Below are 20,000 nucleotides of genomic sequence, written 5' to 3' on the forward strand. Positions count from 1 at the left end.
TATGTAGGAGTAGAAAAGAATATTTGCAGCTCCTTCAACATGACCTCAGCCTGTACTACGGTTACAATGACTACCTCATCGTTCACCTCATGGACATCTTCCCACTGGGAGAGGTATGGAGGATCATTTCATATCATCACCACATGATATACTTTGATCGATAAATCTTAGACTTGACCACCTCGATACAAGTTGCATATTTTGTACACAAAATTTTGCTGATGCGCCATCATATGGCAATTTATGCTCATTCTTGTAAATGGCACTAGATATTGTGAAGTTTACAAAACCATTGTAAATGTATACAAGTCTGAAGACTACGATGGTTCACGAGCGGTATTTGACGATGTAGATTGTTTCAGAAGTCAAGGATGAGACAATGTGATAATGTTTGACCAAGTTATAAAAATGATCAACATGATGTGGTACGAGTGACAGGTTATTACCTGCAAAATGTCGAAAACCAGGTTTCGTTCAACAACTTTCAAAATTTGACCTTTGCATAACCTTTAAAGGTCAGAAAACAATGTTGTGGACATTAAAATAAGGAAACAGGATACGTGCTATAGCTTATTGGAGTTAGTTTGTCAAAGAAGGTCGAAAACACGGTTCGATTCCCACAAGTTTGAAAATTTGACCTTTGTGGACCTTTAAAGGTCAAAGGTCAAGGATTATGACCTTTGGTGCAAAACTTCCTCTGGAACATTCCAGGAACAATATAACATCCTATAGGCTATATGGCATTTCGCACTCATCGGATTACCCATACTTTGATGAAATCAGCGTAAAAACAAACTTGAAGGGGGCGCCACGGGCAAGGTGTTCGTGATAGAGAAAAATGGTTTGAAGACTTTAGGTGGGGAATGACCTCAAGATTATGCATAAAAAATATTGTCATCCTAGCTCTCAAAATTTGGCGGTCATCTGATTTTTATGTCAAAATTCGAAAATTTTCTAAGTTCATGGCCTTGTGACCTTGACCTTGGGACGAAAATGAAAAATCGAGCTCCGTGGGGCTATGCAGGTGCCATTGGGCTAACCAAATACCAAAACCCCTGCCAGATTCGACAACCCCCTCGGAGAAGAGGAATTTTTATGTCAAAATCGCAATTTTTTAAGTTCGTGACCTTGTGACCTTGACCTTGGGACGAAAATGAAAAATCAAGCTCCGTGGGGCTATGCAGGTGCCATTGGGCTAACCAAATACCAAAACCCCTGCCAAAAAAGAAAAATCGAAATTTTGTTGAATAAAAGGTTGCAAAAAAATTTTTTCTCTAACAATTTTTATTTTTGGGGGGGGGGGGGTTGGAAATCACTTAAAACATGTAGAAATGCAAAAAAAAAAAATTTCTTTTTGGGGGGGGTAACAATTTATTTTGGGGGTTTGGAAATCACTTAAAACATGTAGAAATGCAAAAAAAAAAAATTTTCTCTATTTATTTTTGGGGGGGGTAACAATTTTTTGGGGGGGGTTGTAAATCACCTAAAACATGTAGAAATGCAAAAAAAAAATTCTCTAACAATTTTTTTGGGGGGGGGTAACAATTTTTTTTGGGGGGGGGGGTTGGAAATCACTTTAAAACATGGAGAAACGCAAAAAAAAATTCTCTTTCTTTCCTCCAGATGTTCCTCTCCTCTTTTTACCTCTTCTTCTAGTCTTCTTCTGTCCCGAACGCCTTGTTCTACCTCACGCTCTACTTGCTTTATTTTCCAATCGTGTTTACATTTTTTCTCTTCCAGCTTTTTTTTCCATTCCTCTTCCAAGTTCTCTCTATCCTGGGAATTACCAATTCACTCCTCCTCCATTCTCTCGCTCATCTCGCTCGTCCCTTGTTCCCACTTATGGATCCTCAAGTCTATTTCCCCTATTTTTCCCTTTAATTCTTCGAATTGTCTTGACTTCTCAAATAGTTCTTTCTTTAATTGTTTTACTTCCAGCTCATGTTTCTGCTTTTCTTTTTTGAGCTCAGTCCTCCATTCTTCCTTTACTTCTTCCCAAAGCCCGCCAATGTCCGGCGTAGGCGTGCTTGACCTTGCCTGCCATGCCTACGTGGTTTGAAACGGCTGTTGGGAGCGCTCGCCTCGTGTCTCGCCGCTCGCTCCGTGCTGCGCTGAGGTGCGATCGCGCCGCCATTATGTGACTCAGCCCGCCGATAAAGTCCGTGCTCAGGATATGGGGTTGAGCTTCCCCACGGATTAACATTACAAGTACCGTCCCGGGCCATGGATTCTACATTTCTCCACATATACATTTCTACCCCCGGCACCCGCTCGCCTTGCGACGCCATCTTATTTCTCGTAAGGGGTTAATTTATTTTTTTTAACTCGCTCGAATTTGGAGAGCACGGAGGGTCGCTTCACTCACCCCTGATCCGGTTCTGTGAATTTAGTTGGAGACCGAGGTGGATTTGAATCCCACACTCCTGTACACCAGTGTTGCGAGGAGGGGGATGGGTTCGTATCCCATGACCTGACGCCAGTGTTGCGAATTCCCGCCGGCGTGCGGACGGCCACGTAACTCGAATCGCGGCACGTCGCCCACCGGACAGACAATTCAGTCGTGACCCTCTCGGAACAACGCCGGGAGCTAGTCACGGGTGGGGGTTTAACCTCACCACGATCGTGCCAATTGCCCACCCGCGCAGGATAGGGTTGCTCGCCAAATTTGATCTACCTAAGTACCTGCGCGAATGGTCGACCGGGCGATCGTACCACGCCACAGGCCGACTCCGGACACGAACCGCTTAAGCGGTCCGTTCCGTGCTACAATGATAACCAAGCGGTGTTATAGTCGGCCTTGACGGTTCCGATTCATTACCGGGATGTTGCACCCACTACAAACCCCTTACGTGAAGCAAGATGGAGGGTCAATAAAAAAGGAAAAGAGACAAAGCAATGCGGGAACAGTTCAACAAGCAAGCATTTTTATTCACACACACACAGACAAGCACGGAAGGCACGTATTTACAGTCATACAGTAATGCACATAAAGCAATTAAAACAAAAGAAACGATGCAGAGCTACAACCGAATACGCGTACACATGGCAACACTTAAACAGTTCTACTTGTTGGACAGGCGCCTCCCACAGTCATATATATACAAAAAGCAAAGGAAGGAAATGAAAGAAGTCGCGACTTCCCTTTTATGGCTGGTGAGTCCCTCTCCCGCGACCGTCAGCGTGGTCGCGCCTGGCCCCGACCTCGATCCCTGGCGTGGTAGGCGAGTCCTCTCCGGCGTGCCTCGCGCCGGCACGTGTTGGCCGCTCGACGCCACGGACGGGGTTTCCGGCGCTATCTTAGCGCGGATAGAAAAGGCGGGGGGGAACGTTTTTGCTCGATGTCGTGGCGTGGGAAATGGCAGACGCTCCGTCCCGCCAGCGGCGTCTCGGGACCACACCACAGAAGACTAGGCCAGCGGCCACCACGAAGAGGAAGAGCGAGCCGGAAGGGAGAGAAGAAGATGAAGAGAGCAAAAGCGCTCCGCCCGTGTCCGACTTTTATAGCCCGGGGCTCCGCCCTTCACTCCGCCCCCGTTTTCGGCTCCACCCTCCTTCGAGAGGGTTCTCGAAGAGGGGCGTTCCCTCTCCCCGACCGCTTCACGCTAGTCATCCACTAATCGGCGGCGAGCTGCCCTCCCCCCTTCCTTCACACCAAGCGTGGGGAAACATGGTGGGAAAAACAGGCGGGAAAACCCGCGCATCCTGTGGACACTTCGAACATATATGTGTCCAACAATATATATGTTGGACACATATATATTGTTACGGCTGTGGAAATTCTCATTACACCATAAAGGGTCCTCAGGTGAGATATATCGGTAAGTTCATGTGAAGTTAGCCCAAACCCGTTATATAGAGGGAATATATGTGATCGATTCGGGCTGCGATTCTTCAGTTAGTCGTATTTCTTTTGCTGTCGTTAATTTGGTGCAAGAACAACAATAAACATCGCCACAACCAACATCTCAACGATCACGCCATTCACTGCACAACGCCAACAATCACGCCATTCACACCACGACGCCACCTTCCACAACTACGCTACCACATCTTCGCCACTCGCCATTCAACGAGCACCGTGCGGTCACGATCTCCGTGGGACGGATGAAACGGAGCGGAATGGCAGCTTGAATATATCCCGCCAAGATCTCCCCCCCCCCAAAACGCCCGCGCTTTTGGCATGGGGGAGGTGCAATTTGAGCCAGAGGTAAAAGGTGAAAAAAGGTGGGGGCCTGATTTTGGGGGAATAATTCCCTGGCCCCGAGGCAAAACTGACTTTCCTCGTCCCCCGCACGGCGTGGGGAGGGGGGAACGAGAGGGCACGCCCCTTTTTGGGAAGCTTCCACAAGGGAGGTGGAGCCAGAAACGGGGCGCGGCGAAGGGCGGAGCCCCACCCTACAAAAGGGTGGGCGTGAAGTTGTGTGGTTGGTGGTTGGTTGTTCCCTTGTCCCGGTTCGAGTTGGGCTCTTGTTCGGTCGTTTGTCGAGGGGTGAAGAGTCCTTGGTGTGTGTGTGTGTGTGTGTGTGTGTGTGTGTGTGTGTGTGTGTGTGTGTGTGTGTGTGTGTGTGTGTGTGTGTGTGTGTGTGTGTGTGTGTGTGTGTGTGTGTGTGTGTGTGTGTGTGTGTGTGTGTGTGTGTGTGTGTGTGTGTGTGCGCGCGCGCGCGCGCATCGGATCGCCCTGGGAGAAACTCGAAACGAGGAGAGGCTCGAGACTGTCGGAGCAAGGATTGTACTGTGTGTGCATCGTCTGTTATGTTCATGGTTCGGTTGAGCACTGGGCTTCTCAAGCCAGTCGATGCAGTCCCTGGACGGAGCGCCTGCCATTCCCCACCTCATCAGAGCTGTCGGGCGGACGACGCGAGCTACGCGTGGCATGAGCTCGGTGCACCACGCCAGAGGGACTCGAGGCTGCGGTCGCCAAGGCTGGACGACGCGCCCAGGGAAGTCGCAACTTCTTTTCTTTTGGGGTTTTTGTGTAAATGTCTGTGGGTGGTGCCAGTCTGTGAAGTAAAACTGTGTAAGTGTTGCCGTGTGTAAGTCCTATTCGGTAGTAGATCTGCGTTCGTGCATTGCCTTTGTTTCTTTACCACTGCATACGTGTGTTTCTTTGGTTTTATTGTATTCCTGTGTATTGCTTTTGGTGTATTACTGTATTATACGTGCCTTCCGTGCTGCTGTGTGGTGCGGAATAAATTTGCTTGTCCAATTGTTCCCGCTTTGCTTAGTCTCCTTCTTTTAATTGACTCTCCATCCTGCATCACGTAAGGGATTCGTAGTGGGTTTCAACATCCCGGTAATTAATCGGAACAGTCAAGGCCGTCGATAACTCCGCTCGGTTATCCCTGTAATACGGAACGAACTGCTTAAGCGGTTCGTGTCCGGAGTCGGCCTGTGGCGTGGTCCCATCCCTCGGCAGATTACCCGTGCGAGTACCATAGGTATATCGACTTTCGGCAATTTACCCTATCTCGCGCGGGTGGACTGCGGACTGGGTGGTGGTGGGGTTAAACCCCCACCCGTGACTGGTTTCTGTCGGTAGTCCCAGGAGGGTCATGACTGAATTGTCCGTCCGGTGGGCGACGCGGTCGCGATTCGAGTTACGTGGCCGATCGCATGCCGGACGGGCCGGAATTCGCAACAATTTATAAAATGTATCTATCGTGAATGAGTAAGTTTATAAAGTATTTAATATATATATATATATTGTTGCGAATTCGTGCCCGCCGGCGTGCGAGCGACCACGTAACTCGAATCGCGGCACGTCGCCCACCGGACGGACAATTCCGTCATGACCCTCTCGGACTAACGCCGGGAACTAGTCACGGGTGGGCCTTTGGGCCTCACCACGATCGTGCCAATCGGCCCCCCGCGTGGGATAGGGTTGTTCGCCAAATTCGACCTACCTAAGTACCCACACGGAGGGTAGACCGGGCGATCGCAGGTCGACCCCGGACACGGGCCACTTAAGCGACCCGTTCCGTACTATCGGGATAGCTGAGCGGTGTTATCGTCAACCTCGACGGTTCCGATTAATTATCGGGCGTATTTAGCCCACTACCAACCCTTTACGTGAAGTAAGATGGAGATTCAATTAAAGAAAAGACGAAGCAAAACGGGAAAAACAGTTCAACATAAGGCACATTTATTCCGCGGCAAATGGAAAGCACACATATACAATTACAACAATTATGCACCAAAAGCAAATGTAACAAAAGGAACACAACAATGCAGATCTACTACCGACTACGCGGGCACACGGCAACACTTACACAGTTTTACTTTACAGACGGCGCCGCCAACACATATACTCAAAAGCAAAAGAAAGGGGCCACCCTCAAATACAAGGGGACAGATGGGGCTGTGGGCCGAGACCGGGTGGAGCCTACCCGTCTTGTGATGAGCCGCAAATGTCGCGGCGGTGCCCCGACTCCGCGCTCCTCCGTGGGTTTCGTTGGCACTGCTTGGAATGGGGTGGGAACGGGGCCCCCTTTTCGCACTATCTCAGCGCGGGGGGAAACGGGGGAATTGTTGATGCTCTGGGGAAAGAGGATAGCTGGCTTGCTTGGGTCCCGCGACGAGCGACTCCACTGCGACCTCGACCGCGTTCCCGGCTTCCCCTCTCTGCAGCTCTCCGACAGACTCCGAACCCCGACAGACCGACTCTCCTCCAGACCCGTCTTGACTGCTGCTGCCACACTCCGCGGCCGCCACACCTCTCCAACTCGCCCGAGCCCACAAACAAAACTGACTCAATTCGCCCCGCGCTCGGCGCTTTATAGTGTGGCAGGAAAACCCATATGCAAATTTCCAGATCAGGATGAGCTCGGGGGCGGAGCCACCCTCGCCCATTGGACGGAGGAAAAGTGGGCGTGAACCTCCCCTGATCCTCGAATTTGCATATATCGATTCTACTCCGACGCGCCTGGAGGCGGGGCCAAATCGCCCCGCGCTTAATGATTGGACGGATCGGAAGTGGGCGTGTATCATGTACCTCTCCTCGGAAGTGGGCGTGTACCTCTCCTCGGAAAGGCCGCTTTTTGCACCCGAGGCTCAGCACGCGTCCCACACGAGGCCAGGACAGCCTGACGTTCGGCGTTCACAAGTGGCGCGGGAATGGCCGCAGAAGGAGAGGTGAAGGTGGTGGAGGGTCTAAAGTGGCGGTCCCTGGCCACGGTGACGCTTGGAATGGTGGTGATGCGATGGTTGCGAGAGCGAGTTGTGAAGGTAAAGGTCGTGGCTGTTGGCGTTGTTGTTGTTGTGAAGCGGCATTGCGGTTGGTGGTTGTTGTGTGATGGCGGTTGAGACGTGGTTGGTTCAAAATAAAGATAGAACAGAAAAACGGATATCTTAAAGGGTCGCAGCCCGAATGAATCACATTTATTCCCTCTAAACAACGGGTTTGGGGCTAACTACACATGTACTTACAGAGATATCTCACCTACGGGACCTGAATGGTGGTTTGCGAATTTCCTCAACCACAACAATATATATATATATATATATATAAAAAAATATTGTTGCGGATATGGAAGCCTTGTGCACACAGACAGACAGCCGTCCCCGTAGCTTAGTTATATCGGTAAGTTGTGTTTTTAGTTAGGGTCCCGTCCCTAGTCTAATGGTAATTAAATGTTCGTGCGCTGCAGAATTATTTTGATAGATAGGGTTTTCTTTTACATTTTTACACCCCGTATCAAAAAACAACACCTTTGCTCGATCCTGACGCCATAACCCTCGCGGCATTCTTCTCAAGCTCGCCAGCAAGCGCGCTCGTGGGCGGAGCTTAACATAGGCATGGTGTCCCTCTAAGCCAATTGGCAAGGAGCGGGCATCTCACCCGCCCCGTTTCCGACTCGACACCGTCGCCATTCGGCGTGGAGCCACAAACGCCTCCGCTCGGGACTCCGCCCAGCGGGTTGGGAGTTTCCCCACCTACCGTGGGCCTGTCCAATGGAGGACGGCCAGGGAATCGTGCAATGGGTCGACCAATCGGGAGGCGAGTGGTCGGGAGAAGAAGCCCCTCCCTCCAAAAAAGAAGTGTGGTGGTTGTTGGGACGAGTGCAGAGGAGGCAGGCGATCAGAGAGGACGGGGAAGCAGCTTTGTAGCGAGGAGGAGGATTGCCCCCCGTCTGCTCTCGTCTCGCTGGCGCTGATCTCGTCTCATCTCAAGCTGGTCTGGTCTCATCTCGACGCGGCTGGTCTCATCCTGGTTCGCTTGTCTCGGCCAAACCGCACGAGGCAGGAATAGAAGGTCCATTTCGTTTCTTTTGGGTGTGCGTCTGTCTGTGGGCCCATCTTTAAGTAGGAACTGTTAAGTGCTTTTGCTTGTACATTGATTTCATTTCTTATAGTCAGTTTAACTCTGCCCTTTATGTGTTCCTTCCCCACCTATTGTAAATAAATATCCATTTGTTGAAATTTTCAGCTCGTCCTCGTCCTTTCCTTCATTGGTTGAGCACAGTGCGTGTTGGGGAATTAAAAAGGCCGTTGCTGCTGTAGATGTACATTTGGACCGACGGGACCTCGGTAACCATCCGCACGGGTCGAGCACGGTTACGGCTCGTCCCATTTGAGCTCCGTCGAGGGTGTAAATACTCGGTAGTTTGCCATGTGGGCCTCTAGGTATTTTGAAGTTTGGCAAATAACCCTGTGCCCACGTGGTTGATTTATTGACGATTCACGGTCCTGTAAGGGACCTGTACCTTCGGAGTTATCCGAGGGTAACTATCTGAATTCCAGGTGTTCGGTGGAGTAGACTCTGCAGCTCCATCTAGCGGTCGCGCTCGCCACTGATACCCAGCCCACAACAATATCTCATGAACTAATCATATTTTCAACTTGTTTTTTTTTGTCTACACTATCGAGGCTCGTATGAGGTAACACACAGAAACGCACAAGGGGAGCAGGGGACAAGAGGGGTGGGAGAGGGAAGGAAAAAACAGTGGGTAACAGACATGAGAACTGTGGAAGGGCGAGGGATGTGGTGGAGGGTACACAGGGTAAACAAGATGGACACTACAGGGACTTTCAGGAAGGAAATCGGGGAATTTGATGGCGGTGGATTTGTGGTGGATTCACGGCAGTCGAAAAGATCGTGGTTTTGGATGGGGGAAGATAAGACATGGTGGTGAACAGCTGTTTTGAAGACCTGCAGGGAAGAGTGGGATTGAAGAGAGTGTGGGAGTTTGTTCCAGAGGCTGGAAAAAAAGAGGAATGAACGAGTGATGGTGAGCAGTGATTCTTGATTTTGGGAGTTTTACCAGACGGGGGTTGCTGGCGAACGTTGAGCGCTCTGCGGAAATATGGGGGTGGCATATCTCAGACAGAGCATGGTGGCGAGGCTGGAAAGGAGACTGTAGGAGACAGAAAGACCACCAACCTGCCTGCAGTGAGAGAGTGAGAGGCCCAAAGACTCAGCCTCATCGTGGGAGATACTAATAATCCTAAATGCCTTGGTTTCCGCAGCATGAAGCTGAGAAAGGTGAGAGGGGGAGCACCAGCCCAGAGAGAGCAGTACGCCATCAGGCTGCGGACGAAAGCTTTGCATGTGGTCAGGAGCTCAGGTGTGCCAAGGAAGGACTTTGCATGATGGAGGATGCCCAGTCGGTGACTGGCTTTGGAGGCCAGCTTGGAAATGTGGCTTTCCCAGGAAAGGCCATGGCAGATAGTCAGACCCAGATGCTTGAATGAAACAGCTTCATGAGGATTGTTGAGAAAGTCGATGAGGTGGTGGGGGTGGGAGGGGGTTCCAGACGGTCCTTTCGGAGAGACAGTGAGAGTGTGAAATTTGTCAGGGTTGAAAGACATGTTCCACGTGTTGGACCAGTTTGTGAGTTTTATCCAGATCTGCAGAGACTGATTAGGTTGCTGCTTGCTTATCCTGAAGGTTGACAGATGGTACGGCAGAGGGTGGCATCATCAGCAAAGAGATAGAGGATTTCCCAGAAAGTCAGAGAGCTGATTGATGAAAACCAGAAACAGAGCAGGACCCAGAACACTGCCTTGAACTCCAGCCTGGACAGGAAGAGGGGATGAGAGAGCTCCATTAAGGACCACACGTTTGCTAAGACAGGAGAGGAAGTCTGTGAGCCATGAGTGGAGATGGCCTTGGATACTACAGGAAGAGTTTCGTGAGCAGGGCAGGGTGCCAGACTGTATCGAAGGTACGTGATATGTCTATGAAGATAGCTCTGATTTCATGTCTGGCATTGATGATCTCCATCCATTGTTGGGAGAGCAGAAGCACCATATCCAGGGTAGAGTGAGCTGATCTGATTCCTAATTGATGATCGGAAATCCAGCCATTGGAGAAGAGGAAGGATTTAATGTCTGAAGCAATGATGGATTCCATAACCTTGCTGATGATTGGGAGAAGGCTGATTGGTCTGTTGTTGCAGGAATCTGTTTTTGCACCTTTTTATGTAGGGTGCTAATGTTTGCTGATTTCCAAGCAGATGTCAGATGACCTTGAGCAAATGAGAGGGTGAATAAAACAGAGAGAGAAGGTAAGGAACAGCAGAGGAGCAGGTTTTTAGGACACGTGGGATGATGCCCTCTGGAATGGTTGCAGAATCTGAGTCGAGGTTTGACAGCAATCTCTCCACTTTGTCAGAAGAGAAGGACATAGAGTCCAGGAACAGCTGGGTGCGACTGGGTAAGGTGGATACAGAAAGCGATGCGTTTGAGATACAAGATTTAGAAGCAAGCACTGAGTTTAGGCATTCAGCCTTTTCACGTGTAGTGTCAGCTGTGCATCCATTTGAGGTAAGGGAGAGATGGACGGGGAGCATACACCAGAAACAGACTTAACTAGATGCCACCAGGATTTGGAGGAGGGAAACAGGTTTGAGAATTCAGACTTGAGATTAGAGAGATGTTGTTTTCTGGCTCTCCTGAGGAAGACACACTTGTTATGAGCTTTGTGGAAGAAACTGAGGTTGCCTTCAGTTGTATTAGCCTTCCATGAGGTGAAGTGGATTGGGTGGGGGGGGGGGCACAAGCTTCCTTCCTCTTCTCCATTGGCCTGATTTCTCATAATCAATTTGGATTCAGACCAGGTCATTCCACCCTGGATATGTTTTCAGGACAACTGCCTCGCCACAAGCTTCAGTGTTCCACGGGTGGGAGGAAAGGTAGGACAACTGAAGGCGAGAGGGGATAAAATCTGCATGAGGGAGAGCAAGTTTCTTTGAAAGAATTCCCTGGATGAGTTTATGTTGGAGAACGTAGTGATGGGAGACCAGTTCTGAAGCTTGATGGCTGCTTGGAGACCCTGCCAGTCAGCCTGAGTGAAATACCAGACTCGATGGCGCTGGGGTGGTTCTCTAATAACAGCTAGAGAGATGTCTACTTTGACAAACACGTGGTCAGATGAACCGATTGGAGTGGAGGAACAACAGCAGATATATTCAGGGAAATTGGTCAAAATCAGATCCAGAAGAGATGGAGTACCATTGGTTGAGATCCAGGTCAGGAAGTTGACAGATTGTGTCAGTTCCAATGAGTCACAGAAGTATTTTGCTGAAATGCCATGGCAGGTGACAGAGGTACCCACACCGAGCCAACTAGCATGATGACTGCATAAGGTCCCAGAATACAAGGGTTGGACTTAATATGTCAGATAAAGGTTGCTTTAAACTATAAAGGTGTGCGTGCGTGCATGTGTTCAAGTATGTTTCAGTATGTTTGCGTCCAAGTTTATAACTTGAAATGAAAATGCTTTTTTTTTCTGCAAACATTAAGTTTTGCACAAAATGACAACAGCCGTTGCACTCCCTCCCAGCTCGTTCGCTCCAATACGTGGCGCCGCCATTTTGTGCTCCACCGTCCATGCTTCGTTGCATGCAATCGCCATTATGCCCGTCTGCAGGCCTTGCCCCACGCTCTGCATTTCGCCCCGCTGGGTTCGCATATCATCATTCATGCCGCCCCTCATCGCATCCAAATTGCTGTTTATATCCCGCGCATTCGTTTTCATTTTGTTTTTCATGCTTTGCTCATTTGCGTCCATATTTTGCATCATTTGTCTCATCATTTGTATTAGTTGTTTCATCTCATCCATACTCTGCTGCGCAGTCTGTTGCCCTGGGTGCCGCCACTGCCAATGTTTAGTGAGAGGGTTGAAATAATAAAACCAACCATATGAACGGTATTGCTGCTTTTCCCAAACTTCTGGTACGCCTTTCTCCTGCATTATAGATTCCACATCCAAACATACTCCCTCCTGAGCCATAGATTCTCTCATTTCTAAATCTATACCTAATCCACCCTGCCCCTGTTCGCCTTGAAATTCCATTTTGCTTCTCGGAACAATTTAACCACTCAAAATTTGGGGGAACGGAGGGTCGCTCCACACACCCTTGATCTGATTCCCGTTAATTTGGTTGGAGGTGGGATGGATTTTAATCCCACTCCTTGACAACAGTGTTGTAGATTTCCGCCCGCCGGCATGCGAACGACCGCGTCTAACCAATAGCGGTCGCTTCGCCCACCGAACGGACAATCCAGTCGCGGCTTTCCGGATCAACGCCGAAAACCAGCCACGGGTGTGTTTTTAAGCACACCACAGCCAAGTCAATATTCCACCCGCGCGCGACAGGGTCAATCGCCGAATTGTCGATATACCTAATTATTCGCGCGGGCAGACTACCGAGAGACTGTACCTCAACGGGACCGCTGGGAAACAAGCCGCTTAAGCAGCTCGCTTCCTATTGGGATAACCGAGCGGTGTATTATCGCGCAGTCCGGTTGGACCCGATCACTTTACCGGCTATTTAAAATCAACTATATTCCGAGAGCAAGATGGCAGCTCAATTAAGGGAAGAGGACGCAACGAACAGGTTTACATTCACACAAGGACATTTATTGTACTAAAGTAAGTAAGCAGGCAAGCACGTATGCAATTAAACAAGGCAAAAACACGTATGCAATTATACAAGGAGAACTACAACCGTTTACACAATCACTTAACGGGCCCACGGACACACGTATGCACGCGCACACACACACACACACACACACCCAAGAAATGGTGGCAGAGGCCTTTAATAACGAGCTCCAGCTCGGAGGACAGGTGAGCTGAAACCCAGAACCTATCTCGAACCTAAAGCTCACGACTAAACTTTATTGGAGAAGGAGGAAGAAGAAGAGGTCCCACCAAGTTCGACTGCTTTTGAAAGAGGTTTATTTCTTTAAAATTTTTATGTATGTGTATTTGAATATGACTGTCGTTGACCAAAGAAAGGGTAATGCCATCAGTAAAATGCGAAATATAATACGTGAAGTGGTGACATTAGGAATACTTCCACCCACCACCCACCCCCTCCCCCTATTCCATTCATTTTTATGAGAAAAATTGCTTTGATTTATGCCGTCTCGATATTCGTCGCACTTTTCAGGCACACATCTCTGACGTAAACCGCGGTCTGACTGCACTTAAATGAGGAAAGTTAGGTCGAGGCTGCCACGAAGCATGATTCAAGTGTCCACAGGTTTGGAATTGCTTTCACTTCTTCTCACTAAACTTCCTCACAATAATTTTAAAATGTCCTAAGTTATGCCATCCTATGTGTTCTTATGTTGTGGTGCCATGGACTGAAGAATATAAACTTGTCAGCACAACATGCCATGATGGACATAGGTTGGAGTTGCATTTGGATATATCTGTCAGGAGGATGTGCAGAATTATTTCTCACATAGCAGAGCAAATGCAAAAAAATAACAAGAATATTATGCTGCCGTATTGTATTGTACACACAAACAATGCAAATTGATCTGAAGGAGTAAAGAGAAATTATTGTTGCATGTACAAGTACTGTTGCATGTACAAGTACTGTTGCATAATTTTCTTGATGGAAGCCATGTGAATGACTCCAAAAAGGCAATCACACAAGGCCTGGTAGGACTATTATCATTGACAGCCACTCCAGATTGTAATTGTTTTTATGTTATTTTGGTAGCATTAAGGTGGTACATGTGAGACACGTGCTGCTGTGAAAAAACGATTCTCATCTCAACTCTCTGCTTTATATGCTCTTGAAATTGAGCAGCCATTTTGGACAAGTTGTGTGTTCTTGTCGCGTGATCGCCAGCCGTGCCATTTGGAAGAGCTGTGCCAAGAAATGCTGCTTGCTCAAGAGGAATTTTGTTGCCTTCCTACTTTGCTTTCATTTCTATTAACCATTGGGATACACGGAGGACAGAACACTGAGAGAGCAGACTTTGCAAGACCAGAAAGGAGATTTTAGAAGACAGAGAGACCACTGACCTGTCTGTGATGTCAAAGTGATAGGCCCGTAGACTCAGCTTCACCGCAGGAGATTCCAATGATTTTGAAGTTGAGCATTTTTGAGAAACTTTGGCATGCCTCTAATTCCCATCTGAGCATTTTGCTCATGATGTTGAGTTTCCATGTTCAAATCCTATATAGTGTGCTAATTTATCCTTAGTTTACTCGTGTCCTTGTAATCGATGCAAAAGTGTTTTTTTGTTTGTTTGTTTGTTTTTTAAAGCTTGAATTTAGGTTGTAATCTTATTGGTGCCTTGTGTTGATTCGGTGTTTATTTACAGCTGGTGGAATTCCTGGAAGCAAATGAGGTGCAGAGGCCTTTAACAATCCGAACAAACACCCTCAAAACCCGGCGCCGAGACCTGGCACAGGCAAGGACATCGAGACCTGGCATTTGTTTGTTTGTTTACAGTTAATGCCTGTCATTTATATGTTTTCTGTTTTGTTTTGAGAAAACCTGGAATTGTGCTCAAGGGAGCTTCAACTCTGATGCTTTATCCAACTATTAACAATTTATATTCCGACAAAACTGATGGTGGGGGTTTCATAAACCTTTGTACAGACCTTTTATAACATGACCGGGTGTTGGGTGGACCACGGGTCGTGCGAGGCGTGTTTGCTTCAGAATAAACCGAACAGCCTGATTGGCTGAAATTGAAAGCCTGTGGTGGTAAGATGGTCTTTGCACCTACAATCTGATGGCTTTTCTAAGCTGACACCGCTGCTCGATGGAATGAGATGGCAACCTCACGCTACTTTAAACAATTTTATAATGGCAATGATTGCTTTATAATGATGATAAATCGGGATGCACCATTTTGTAAATGGTTAAATACAAGCAACATATGACACGTACAAATCCGACGGGTCTCCACTGTGAGACTCGCGCAACACTTAGCTTTTCTGCAATTCAAAAAGTATCTCCTCTTATGACCATAAGTCTGTGCAGTGGCTGGAGGATTGGCTGGCTTTCACACAAAAGTGCAGGGGAGACAAAATAAATAAAAGAAAACCATCCCAGTAGAAGGATGGCAGCCTCATTAGGCATTCGCCCAGGACTGGTGGAGATAACTCGCAGGTCCTGTCGAGGTCCAACTGGAGGGATCTCTGTAACTGTCCTAAACACCCACACCATGCCCAACTGCTAGCTCCCTCGTGGCTTCAAGTTCTTGACAACCTCCTGAGAAGAGATGCTCTGCCAGCACAGCCTCCAATGCTTCTCTTATTGCCTTTTTAAGGGGCGGGCTGAAGCACGCCTCACCCCGCCTAATGTTCCTCCACTACTTGTAGCACTCCACATTCATTGGGGCAATGAGCTTGCTGCCATGATGACGCAGAACTGTGGAGAATCCTGCTTATTATAATTCATGGACCGGTGTGTGTTTGTGTGTATTTGTTTGTCATGCTCCTCCTCTTACAGTTCTGTGCTGATTATATCCAGATTTGTTACATAGGATCAGCATGTCTCCAATTAGTGCAAAGGGATGTTTTTGCCTTTGCCAGTGGTCTTCTTGTTGGTGGACGCAAATTGTCAATGTAAATGTGTATCGTGTAGCGTGTAGCGTAGCTCCAGGTTGGAGAGGGTGTTACAAGTCCCCACCCTTTACTGTACAGTTTTCCATTGCAGTGAGGTGTTTTGAATTACACGTTTGAATATGGCTAATAACATACCCCTCCTTGCCGCTTCCATAGAGAACGGGTGCTTCGAGTTAACACAAATACACATGGGGGATTACTGCTCCTTTCCCCATACACTTCACTTTTATTCTCATCCTGCCTCATCCTCAAAGTTGTTTGAGTGCTCCCAAAATTTTCGTTTTATTTCACCCATCATCTGGTTAAAAAAAAAGTTCAAAAGTAGACTTCTCATCCATTATTTGAATATATTATATGGGATTTAGATTTTTAAAAATTACTAATTAATGTTGTCTGTCTCATGGTGAAGATGTGTATTGTCCCTCTCAATGTCATTGAAGTTGCTCATCCTGCAGTCAAAAGTGAAGGTCACCTAACCTGATGTGTTCTGATTTTCAGTGGTTAGGATACAGGACTTTTTTTTTCTTCTTCTTATTTTCCTCCATTTGTGCTGGGCCTTCTACCTTCATTAAATCCTTTTGTTTGAACAGTCTGAAAATTCTACGCTAAAGCATACTTATTTAAAAAAAAATTAATTTTCATGCTGCATTTAATCAAACTTAATGACCAAACCAGAATTTGAGAGTTGCATTAATGTGTTCTCTGCAGTAAAGGACAGTCTTGTAAAAAGGCATGTTGCAACAGAACATAAAACTTGAGCAAATAAGGAATGGAATCATGATTCGTTAAAAAAAAAAAAAAAAAATTTTAACTGTCTTGTGTTGAAAACCTTTTTCCCAGCCTTTCTCCTTGTTGCTTCCATGTGCACATGCCCACTTCCTGTTTTCCTTCCCCGTCTTCCTTAGGCTTTGATCAACCGGGGTGTGAATCTGGACCCCATTGAGAAGTGGTCAAAGGTGGGGTTGGTGATCTACGATTCCTCGGTGCCCATTGGTAAGATCCATTGGGTAGAATTGGTGGGGTGGGTAGTTTGGTCGTAGTTTTGTTTGTGTTTAACTTGTGCAAAGTGAATTCAGACAACTGTTGCTTAAAATGACCCGAAGTGTTTAAAAATGCCTGCAGGGCAATTGTATCAAAATGACAGGAATTCATATGGCCTTGTAAAGATGATCGTTGTGACAGCATATTCGTAATGTGTTTTGCCCCAGGTGCTACCCCAGAGTACCTTTCGGGGCATTACATGATTCAGGGTGCATCAAGTCTTCTGCCTGTCATTGCATTGGCACCGCGTGTAGGCAATAAGGTGCTTGACATGTGTGCTGCACCTGGAGGGAAAACTACCTACATTGGTATGCTGACACTTGCATTATTCTGATTTAAAGAAAGCAGTCCATGAACAAATCACAGATTGAAAATGTCATCCAAAAAATTCCATGCTTAATGTCACCTCTCACTTGCAGCATCTGGTGCAACCAAGTAGCTCTCACTTGGTAAACACCATTCATGTCAAAAATTGTGTCCAAGTACTGCAGAGATTACCATGAAAGACATTGCTTTGGTCATGATGCATTTGAACAAAGTCCAGGCTGATAAGTTCCAGCAAAATTGCCTTTCTAAGTTGGCTATTGGTTCAGGGAAGGATGCTTGTTGGTTGATGTTTTGCATTGGTCTTGGAAGAGGCCATCGATTTATTACTACACACAACATGGTGGAGTTTTTGACTCTGCTTCCTGTACCTGTCTTCCCTTCCCCTCCTTTTAACCCTGTCTTTCCCAAACCTCATACTTCCCTCCCCTCCTTTCTCCTTTCAATCATCCCCCTTCTCTTCTTTTTCTCATTTTAATGACACCACCATCCCCCACCCTGCCTTACTGTGTGTATATTTTAAAAATAAGGCTCCAAATGTATTATTGAAGGCTTGATGGTTTAAACAGTGAGCCAAGAATTATCGCATCTTCCAGCACAGTTGATGAAGAATACTGGGATGATTTTGGCAAACGATGTGAATCCAGAGCGGCTACATGCAGTGGTTGGAAACCTGCACCGCCTGGGGGTCACCAACACCGTGGTGTGCAACTACAATGGCAGGATGTTCCCCAAGGTTGGCCCTCTCACTTAATCACTCCCTTTATTTTCCTGTCCTTACCCTACCTCTGATCAAAGCCTTTTCCCTACAGCATGTGACCTCTCTCGCTGTCTCTGTCTGTCTGTGTGTCTCTGTCTGTCTCGCTCTCTCTCTCGCTCTCTCTCTCGCTCTCTCTCGCTCTCTCTCTCGCTCTCTCTCGCTCTCTCTCTCGCTGTCTCTGTCTGTGTGTCAGTCTGTCTGTGTGTCAGTCTGTTGGATTCACTATATATGCTAGATATCCCTTATTTTCAGGTTTTGCGTGTGCGTGCGCGCAACGCGAGGCTCCACAGCACAAACCAGCAAACCGATTATTTTTCAAATGGTAGTCCTTCAAAAATAGGGTGTCTATTTACTGTCATTTTTTATGAGGAGTGCCAGTTGGCAAAATACTGTTACGAATTTCACCCGCCCGGCGTGCGATCGGCTACGTAACTCAAATCACGACGCGTCGCCCACCGGAACGGACAATTCAGTCGTGACCCTCCGGGAACTACCGCCAGGAGCCAGTCACAGGTGAGGGTTTAACCTCACCACAACCCAGTCCGCATTCTACCCGCGTGAAATAGGGTGAATCGCCGAGTGTCGATATACTGAAGTACCCGTGCGGGTAGTGTACCGAGGAGTTGTACCACACCGCAGGTCGACTCTGGACACAAACCGCTTAAGCGGCTCGTTCCGTGCTGCAGGGATAACCGAGCGGAGTTATCGCCGACCTTGACGGTTCAGATTACTTATTGGGTGTCTACACCCACTACCAATCCCTTACGTGATGCAAGATGGAACTTTCAAATGAAGGAAAGGACACAACGAAACGGGAAACAATTTGACAAGCACTTTTCTTTCACACACACACACAAGGCAAGCACATATTCACAGTTATACAAAAACAATGTACGTATACAGTCAAAGCAATGAAAGCAACACAGAGCTACAACCGAATAAAGCAATGTCCAAGCACTTATTCAGGTTTACTTAGAAGACGGTGCCACACACTGAACTCTACTCTGGTACTGAGAGTGCTGTGAAGTGTGGTGGTACCACCTCTGACTTATTTCCAGTTGTTACTGGAGTTCGTCAGGGATGTGTACTTGCCCCCACACTTTTCAGCACTTGAATGGACTGAATTTTAGGGAGGATGTCGGAGAGATCAAGTTGCGGTGCATCGTTTGGGAATGTCAAGATCTCGGACCTTGATTTTGCAGATGATGCAGTCATCAAAAAGAGGATCACTTTACCAAAAGGATCACTTTAGACATCCTTTTGGGGGCCCTCGAGGTGCTGAATGAGGAGTCGGAGCCGCTGGGATTACGGGTTTCTTGGGTCAAAACTAAGATCCAGGCTTTCGGTGACATCTTGGATGCTGCTGTCCTGTCTGTATCTGTTTGTGGTGAGGATGTTGAGGTCGTGGAGAGATTCACTGACCTTGGCAGTGATATTCATGTCTCTGCTGGCTGCGAGTCAGAGGTCAATAGACGTCTGGGTCAGGCCTGGGGAGTCATGGATTCACTGGATCATGGGGTGTGGCGCTGCCGGTACCTGTGCGGGAGGACGAAAGTCCGAGTCTTCAGGTCCTTGGTACTTCCAGTCTTGCTCTATGTGTGCGAGACTTGGACTCTGACCAAGGATCTGAGATGGAGACTTAATTCCTTTGGTACCAGGTGTCTTCGGAGAATCCTTGGCTATCGCTGGTCGGATTTTGTGTCCAACGAGCGGTTGCTGAGAGAGACTCTGATGAGATTTGTTACCTGCATAGTCCGTGAGCGTCAGTTGCGGCTGTATGGACATGTGGCTCGTTTTCCTGACGCTGATCCTGCTCATCAGATTCTCTCAGCGAGGGAGTCTCATGAGTGGAGGAGGCCAGTGGGCCGACCACGTGCCTCATGGTTGCAGCAGGTTCACCATCATCTCAAGGAGATGGGGATGGGCCTGGCATCTGCCTGGGGGATGACCAGACGGAGGCCCCTGGAGTACCGGCGGAAAGTGGACGCAGCGATGCGCTGTTCTGGCACATGCTCCCATACCTGACCTGACCTGACACACACATTTACACAA

The 20,000-nt window shown here is 47.9% G+C and overlaps 1 protein-coding gene across 1 annotated transcript in view; it reads left to right on the top strand.

Annotated features, from left to right (window-relative positions):
- The window catches only part of LOC147034463 (28S rRNA (cytosine(4447)-C(5))-methyltransferase-like), a 79,424-nt gene that overhangs the window by 24,311 nt on the left and 35,113 nt on the right, over nt 1-20,000 (top strand). Inside the window, exons 9-13 of the mRNA XM_085883674.1 lie at nt 8-113; nt 14,569-14,658; nt 16,729-16,816; nt 17,032-17,172; nt 17,785-17,924. Of these exons, the coding sequence (XP_085739800.1) occupies nt 8-113; nt 14,569-14,658; nt 16,729-16,816; nt 17,032-17,172; nt 17,785-17,924 (565 nt within the window). The remainder of the gene's footprint in view (nt 1-7; nt 114-14,568; nt 14,659-16,728; nt 16,817-17,031; nt 17,173-17,784; nt 17,925-20,000) is intronic.

Source organism: Eptatretus burgeri, chromosome 1 (assembly GCF_056783735.1).
Source record: "Eptatretus burgeri isolate ZD-2024b chromosome 1, Ebu_testis_v1, whole genome shotgun sequence".
NCBI classification, from domain to species: domain Eukaryota; kingdom Metazoa; phylum Chordata; class Myxini; order Myxiniformes; family Myxinidae; genus Eptatretus; species Eptatretus burgeri.